Below are 7,990 nucleotides of genomic sequence, written 5' to 3' on the forward strand. Positions count from 1 at the left end.
AATCCCCTAAGGTCTGCACCATGATTAACATATTCATAATCTTACACTAAACTAATCCATAAAAGGAGTCAGATGAAGCTAGTAAGGCTAGCTAGAAAGTGAAAAGGATATATATCATAAATTAAGGGAGCAAAATAAATTATTCCTGGAAGAGGAGGGTTAAGTGAACCGAATCTAATAGCAGAGGATTGTTTTGGAAAAAGAAATGAGGAGAGAAAGGTAGAGGAAAGAGATGGAGATATACAAAGCCTTGGTCAATGAGCAATGATGATGGAGAAGGGTGGGATAAAAAAAAAAACTGCCGGCTTTTTGGTTGTATCCAGTTCCTTGCAGCGCTGCAGCTATCTTTATCACCTTTGCAAGAGGATGAGTTGAAATATAATAATTTGGTCCCTCGAGGACTTTTTGGTAAATAAAAGTTTGCGGTACAGTGGGGATATATTTCGTCCATAGATTTAGAAGACGGTGGTGCGAGGCGTCGCGGAGAATCTTTGGGTATAAAGACAAAAATGGCCCTCGAGGCATGAAATGAACCTTTTGCTTCACGATATGTTGAGGGTGTTTTCGACATTTTACCTGATGATGGTCTGAACTGCATAATGCACATGGTTACAAAAGGATGATGAATGTTTGATGGATGGTTTTTTCTCTTTCAATTTTTTTCTTAAGTGAGAGAAAAAAAAAGGAGATGGCTTTCTTAGAACCAAATATAAATCGATTACCGAGACTAGTCTCAATTTATTATTGATTGATTTAATAATTTGTTATAGACGCATTGGTTTAAGATTATCTAGAACTTGATCTTTATATATAAGATTCATAAAAGATGAACTTGATCTTTAAATTGAAAAGATCGAATGAGATGAATTTCTTAGAGTTGAGTCTTATCTTTTTTTTATCCTTTTTTCTCTAGCTTGGGACATCTGCATGTCCAACTAATTGATAATGAATGCTCGATAAATTTTTATTTTGATCATAGAATTATTTTCTTTAATTTAGCAAGAGGAAGCACAAAAAAAAAGGATATTTATTAAAAGGAGACTAGAAGAGTTCATACAAAGTAAGAGCCATGAATTATTGGCTTAAGGGCGGGATAATGAAAGAGATTTAATTTGAAGGTGAGCATTCATATAGGTTTTTGCATTGTAGTAGTCAAACATTACAACAACATGGATCATGTTTAGCAAGACTACTTCTATGATTTACACGCTTGCAAACCATGTTATACTAAGAAGTAGTTAACCCAGCCTAATATGTTTTGCACATTCCAAATGATCAATAACAACAATATCTATTGAATTTTGGAGTTGCAAAAATTGAATGTGTAATGCTATCTACCGAGTCAAATTGGTAGGCTTTTCTTGACAGGTTAGGATACCATTAAGCTTTAGAGCAAAAAAAAAAAAATCAATAACGGATAAATAAGAGTTTTTCTCCTCTTGTAAAATTTGAGTGCAGAACTTGCATAGGAAATAATATTCAAATAGCATTAATGAGTTATTACTCAATTTTCTTTTGAGAACTGTGATAAAATAAAGTTCTCTCAAAATCATGTGATGATAGGATTCGAACTCTAAGTTACTAGTTGTATACATGATGGCACCTAAGGGATACATGTATATTTAGCCACATAGCAAAGCTAGGGTAGAACAATGATGATAAGTTCACCGATAAATATCTTAATGATAATTGAGGCTGAAGCGGCAAGCACCATATAGAAAAGTTGATCGAGTCAACTTGAAGGTGTTTCAGTATAGGATGTCATTTCATAGACTAAATAAAGAAAGTGACATTTAGAATGAACTATTTTACGGGCAAACAAAATGAGGACCGATCATGTCAAGCTTGATACTAATCAAGTATTGTTATACATAAACTCTCTGGCAGGCGATATAGGATCTTACCATTGCAATAACATAGGTAGTGGAGGACAATTAGTGTTAATTACCAAAACTGCCAAAAGAAATGAAATCTAGATGCATGTTGTTCTTATCGAAGATAAATGGTTATTGAATTGTTTTTCATATTATATAAATACAAAGTTATAGTCTGTAAGAGAGGGCCTTGTACCAATCAAATAATTAGTTGTTATCTTTATCTTTAATTTATCGTTATTTTTATCCTTTAAATTTCATTCTCTTTATTTTCTATCCTTAGCAATAAGGTAAAATCCGTAGCTCCAGTTATACCCTGCATCTTCCTCTTTTAGTCATACAGTATTATGGTAGTAAAATTTTTTTAAAGATTAAGATATCGGAACTCACACTACCTTTTCTTTCTCTTATCTTTTTTTCCAGCTATTCGATGGCGGTGATCCGGTTATGGAATTATCAAACCCAACGACAAATTTATTGTCTGACACCTCAAACCGAGGAGGAAAAACATTAGCATAAATTCATTATAAATTTACCAACTAAGTTAGTTGACACATAATTAATTAAAGTTTGACTGAGACAAAACTATATTTCAATTTTTATGAAGATAGTCGGATCTTTCTTATATATAAATAGTTTCTTTTTGTTTTTTAGATAAAAAATGAAAATATGATTTCTTGTGGGAAACTTGGGAGCCTTCTCTCAAGATGTTGTGCCACATGACCCAGCTAAAGTCCACTTGGCCGCAATACAACCGTGGTTACATGATATGTTTGCTATGTTAATAAAATGGCATGTTGTGAAGCAGACAATTGGCAGGCAATTAATTTCAGGGTCAATTGAGGACACCAAAAGCTTGGATTTTTGTCACGAAAGCGAGCTGCTTACATCACCAGCCTAACCTTCTGTTACAACCCCCCTAATGTCATTTAATCCCCCATTACTTAAGCAGTTGGCTGCCAAGAGCAAACACACCCACGTGTCATCCATCAATTCGACACACAAGCTGTTGCCTTTGCTGTACCACCCACCAGACAGCCCCCACAAATCCCAAACTGACATCCCTGTCCTCCATTTTCAAATTAAAAAAAAGGGGTCATTACAATCTATCACTACACGACAAAATAGCGAGGTCGCACTTAGCCTGCCTTCCTCTCGGACAGATGCCGAGAGCTGCAGCATTCCGCATCTGTTGACACGTGGACGGATGTGATCGCTCCATCGGCCGCTAACGGACGCCGGTACGTCGTAACCCCAGGTTCCCACCTCCCCCCGCACCTAACCCGAGTTAACGGCACCCTTCCTTTTTCTCTCTCTTTCTCTCTCTCTGTCTCTTTCTCTCTCCTCGCCGCTTTATTTGTTCTCTCTCTTCTGTTTCTCTCTCTACTGGGATTTCTCGCAACCGCCCAAGAAGAAGGCCGCCTCTCTCTCTTTCTCTCGAGCTCTCGCCGGCAGGGCGGAGGCCGAAACCTCGATTTTGGTAGCGTTTCGCATCGGGGGAAGCGTCTCGGACGCGTCGACGAGGAAGAGGGAGCGGGAAAGTGAACGCGTTTTTGGCGTGGGAGCGAAGCTAAGCTGGATTCCCGGATCGGAAATGTCCGCTACCTAAGGGATGATATCGGGCTTTTCCGACATCGCTCCGATCTTTCGGATGCCGGTAAAAGAGGCCCGGGGCCCGATCTAGGCGGCGGCCGGTGCTGGTTCAGGTTCCCGCCGTAGCGACCGAGCTCGGCGCCGGCGCTGGCGGCGCCGGCTGGGTGGACTGGTTGTTGGGAGCGAGGGCCAGTTCGTGGGGTGGATTTGGTTGGGAACAGTGATCGAAGACTAGTAGCTGGTAAAACTTTTTGCTTTTGGTCTTTCTTTTTTGTGGTGCTTTCTTTTTTGTTGTTTGGAAGCTCGAATCGAAGCTAGAAAACCCTAGATATCTGCTGGGAGTACAGCGGCGATGCCGGTGGAACTGGAGAATTCCTCCGTGATGACCTTCTCCAACTCGGGCTCCGCCGAGGCTAGCATCTCCTCCGGCCAGCAGCAGGCGCCACCGCCTCCCCCGGCTCCGGCCAAGAAGAAGCGCAATCTCCCCGGAATGCCAGGTAAAACTCGATAGCAAGCTCGAAACTAGAAACCAAGGGCGACTAAGGATTTCTTCTCTAATCCAAAGATTGGATTTTTATCTGTTTTTTGGTTGGTTTTTGTGGGATTTTAGATCCGGACGCGGAGGTGATAGCGCTGTCGCCGAAGACGCTTATGGCGACGAATAGGTTCGTGTGCGAGATCTGCAACAAAGGATTCCAGAGGGATCAGAATCTCCAGCTGCATCGAAGGGGGCACAACCTGCCGTGGAAGCTGAGGCAGAGGACGGGGAAGGAGCCGAGGAAACGGGTGTACGTGTGCCCGGAGCCGAGCTGCGTCCACCACGACCCCTCGCGGGCGCTCGGCGACCTCACCGGCATCAAGAAACACTTCTGCCGGAAGCATGGCGAGAAGAAGTGGAAGTGCGACAAGTGCTCGAAGAAATACGCTGTCCAGTCGGACTGGAAAGCCCACTCCAAGACCTGCGGCACCCGCGAGTACCGCTGCGACTGCGGCACCCTCTTCTCCCGGTACTCATCCATCAATCCCTCCCTCCCTCCAAAGCTACCATTTTTAGCCCTTCGAAAGCTATTCGATTCGATTGTTTCTTTGTTTCTCTGAAAGTTTTGTACTTCTGGGGCAGGAGGGATAGCTTTATCACGCACAGGGCGTTCTGCGATGCGCTTGCGGAGGAGAGTGCCAAGTCGCAAACGAACAACACCGCCGCCTCGGCGTCGGCAGCGTCGGCGAACCAGAAGGCGGAGGATGACGGGAAGGAGGTTCCGGCGCCGGCCACGGCCCCGCCGGCTCCCGAGAAGTCTCCGCCTCCGGCGGCGATGGCCGGGGCTGGGTTGTCGCGCCAGCTGGTGGCTCCGCCGGAGCAGCAGCGAGGTCGGTCTCTTTCTTTTGTTTAGATTATCACCCTTAACAATGCTCGTTCCGATTCTAATTTGGACTATTCGAGCAATTATTTATTCGAAAGAGAGGAAAGAAAAATCGCTCCTTTTCCGGGTTGGGGATGGGGGAGGTTTCCTTAGAGCTTTTGTCGGATTTGCTTCTCGATGCAATAAAAAAAAACGCGTCTTGGGTGGGATCCCGGGCGGTGGTTGCTGGAGTCTTTTGTCGGTAATGCTCTTTGAGAAGTCCTTTCTTTCGTCGGATGCTATCCAAGTGGAAGAAGAGAGGAGGGGGAGAGAGAGAGAGGGAGAAGAGAGCAAATACTAAAGAGAGAGGTCTAGATGGAGAGAAAAGGGAGGAGGTGGGGATTGGGGCGGTGTTGTGTGTGTGTTTTTCCTTTCCAAAAGGTCTTCTCTGATTAAAACTTTCCATCTGCTATCGTTTTCCGGACGGAGCTTTCCATCTCTGCAGTCTCGAAAGAGATGACAGGAATGAAATAGAGGGATGAATCCAAATGAAAAGCAGCCATGGAGATCTCCCCACCACCACCGCCACCACCCCACTTCTACTCGAAATAAAAGCATCATTGCTCCTCTTTCTGGCCCCCTCTTTTCTTTCTCTTTCTTTCCCCTTGCTGTAGTGCGAAAAAAAAATCGATTTTTTTCAGAAGAAAAGAAGCTAACTTTTTTGGCCCTAATTTCGTGCTTTATCCTCGCAGAGCCGGAGAAGCCCCCCGCCGGGATGCTGCAGTACATTTCTCCGCCGCCGCCGCCGCCGCCCCCGCCCCCGCCGTCCTCCATCACCATTGGCAGCAACAACAGCAGCGGCACGACAAGCTGCAGTGGGGGAAGTAGCAGCGGCAGTAGCACCAGCGTGTTTGCGAGCCTCTTTGCCTCGGCCTCCGCCACCACCGCGGCGCAGAGCACCACCTTTTCCGACCTCATTGGCGCAATGAGCCGCACCGACCGCTCCCTCGCCACGGAGGCCCCGTCGCTATGTCTGTCCACTAATGGCCCCGCCTCCCTCTTCTCGCAGCCACCTCAGGAGCGCCGCCCATTCCTTCCGCCGCTGCGGCCGCCGTCCCCGCACATGTCCGCCACCGCCCTGCTGCAGAAGGCCGCCCAGATGGGCGCCGCCGCCACTAGCAGCTCCTCCTTCCTCCGTGGCTTTGGGCTCGCAACCTCCACTGCCGGGCACCCGGACGGCCTCAATGACAGTGGCTTTCATTGGCGCCCGCAGCAGCAACAATTGGAGCCGGAGCCCACCTCAATTCTGTCAGCTGGGCTCGGACTCGGCCTTCCCTATGATAGCGCCACAGCCGCCGCTGCCGCAGGGCTGCCAGACTTGATGATGGGCGCGCCGCCGTTGTTCGGGCCAAAGCCGGCGACTTTGGACTTTCTGGGACTGGGGATGGGACCAGTAGGTGGCCCCGCCACCGGTGGACTATCGGCATTGATCACTTCCATTGGAGGCGGCCTCGACATGGGTTCCGGCGCAGCTGCAGCAGCTTCCGCTGGCCGTTTTGGGAGAGGGAGCTCGCCGGGGAAGGCGTGGGAGGGAGCGGAGAGGAAGCCCAACAGCCCTGCCATTCTGTAGGCACTTGCAATGAACTCCAATGGGTTTTGGTCCCTTTCTTTCCCCTTCCATTTGTGCAGCAGCTATGGGAATTCAGTGAGCAGTGGGACAATTTTTAGATGCTGGAGATCGACGGACCGAGAACATTCCCTTTTTCTTTGCTAGTTTCTTTCAGTCTATGTTCTTTTTCTTTTGTTAGGAAGGAGCCAAACAGGTTAGAGGGCTTAGAGCTGTTCATTTCTGCCTCTCTCTTTTTTTTGTTCTTAAATAGCTTTTGTATCTTGTTTTGCCATCTAGATTTAAAATATATTTTATATAAATATAGTATGGATAGGTTATATGTGGCTGCCTGGCTGTGGATTCCAGAGAGATTTCCATTTGAACTGAGATGGGAGGTGGACATGGCCACCTTTGCATACAGGGAAAAACCCGGAATTTGAAGGGAGAGAGAGTGAGATTTAGGTCCACGAGTTCCTTGGAACCGGCGTTTTCTGTCTTTATGCGTACGTCTCTCTCTCTAATTATTTTGTTATTCTGGGAACTTGGACTTGGCGATGAATTTAACACAGGCAACGAGGCTGCACAGATAGCTATGATGGCTGCAGTGGGGTGGCCCATCACTGTGGGAATGGGAACGCCAAGGTGGTCTCGTCTTTGGTTTTCAAACCGTGCTGTGTGTTGGAAGCTCAGGACTCAGGAGATATGAGGACAAGGAACGATGTTTCCCTTTTTTTGGTCACTCGGAAACAGTGAGATAGGACCAAGGCAGGGAGACACGGGAACGCCTGAAACTGAGTAGTGTGTACTCTTTTTTAAGTATAAATCGTCGTTGTACAATAAGCTGTCCTTCTTCCCCTTATCAGCAGAGTCTCGGTTCTCATTTGCTTCCACCGCTAAATTTTTATACAGTTGCGAACCATCTCTTTTCCTTTTTGCCGTGCTCCAGCTCTCATGTCCACGCTAATGCAGGCCTTGGAATGCACCCAGTGGATAACAAACTCTTGAGGGCTTATCTTAAGAGTGGGAGGTGACACAGATGTGGATATGGATGGTAATGCTGCTAAGATGGAAGAGAGGGTGCGGCATCCAAGGTGGTGTCGGAAGCTTGACTACTCCAGGATCATAAAAGGCTAAGCTTTGTCAGTTCACCTGCTCCTCAGCTTCTGAACATTTATTGTTTAATAGATGCATCCCATTTTAGTTGCATCCCTGCTTGTCAAAGAGAAGAATACAAGTGGGCCTCACGAAAGTGGAAGTGTATATTTATGAATCCACCACTAGATCATGCATAGATTATATCATTTGTAGGTGAAAGTGGAAGTATATATTATTACAAGCGTTCAAGGATGGTGCAAAACTTGGATTCCAAAGCAGATATTGTAGTTGAGCATCATGCATGGAAAGTAAAACAGTGCAAGACACAACCCCAAACAGCATGCTAGATCAGTTGTGGAGACAACTAGGAAACTAGTTGAATGGATATTTCATTTTCGAGTTGTATAATGAATCTTAGGTGCCCCGAGGTACTGTGTACATGAATTTTAGCTAAATTCATCTTCCTTCATTGGCGCACT

The 7,990-nt window shown here is 46.1% G+C and overlaps 1 protein-coding gene across 2 annotated transcripts; it reads left to right on the plus strand.

Annotated features, from left to right (window-relative positions):
• The first annotated feature begins 3,204 nt into the window (after positions 1-3,204).
• Positions 3,205-6,756, plus strand: LOC103711303 (zinc finger protein GAI-ASSOCIATED FACTOR 1-like). Of its 2 annotated transcripts, XM_008797395.4 has the most exons (5): positions 3,205-3,708; positions 3,815-3,964; positions 4,078-4,474; positions 4,588-4,835; positions 5,560-6,756. In XM_008797395.4, exons 2-5 carry the CDS (start codon positions 3,820-3,822, stop codon positions 6,435-6,437), a joined length of 1,668 nt encoding a protein of 555 aa, XP_008795617.2. In that variant the 5' UTR covers positions 3,205-3,708; positions 3,815-3,819; the 3' UTR covers positions 6,438-6,756. The 2 variants fall into 2 exon arrangements, with proteins under 2 accessions (XP_008795617.2, XP_008795616.2); XM_008797394.4 differs by having other exon boundaries at positions 3,205-3,964.
• Positions 6,757-7,990: the final 1,234 nt, after the last annotated feature.

This window comes from Phoenix dactylifera, unplaced genomic scaffold, assembly GCF_009389715.1.
Source record: "Phoenix dactylifera cultivar Barhee BC4 unplaced genomic scaffold, palm_55x_up_171113_PBpolish2nd_filt_p 000854F, whole genome shotgun sequence".
NCBI classification, from domain to species: Eukaryota; Viridiplantae; Streptophyta; class Magnoliopsida; order Arecales; family Arecaceae; genus Phoenix; species Phoenix dactylifera.

Bases quoted from the DNA above. Each gene is read 5' to 3' on its own strand.
- LOC103711303 (XM_008797394.4), top strand. From the start codon at position 3,820: ATGCCGGTGGAACTGGAGAATTCCTCCGTGATGACCTTCTCCAACTCG. The intron at 4,475-4,587 runs GTACTCATCCAT...CTTCTGGGGCAG, and splicing joins TGCGGCACCCTCTTCTCCCG to GAGGGATAGCTTTATCACGC. The intron at 4,836-5,559 runs GTCGGTCTCTTT...TTATCCTCGCAG, and splicing joins TCCGCCGGAGCAGCAGCGAG to AGCCGGAGAAGCCCCCCGCC.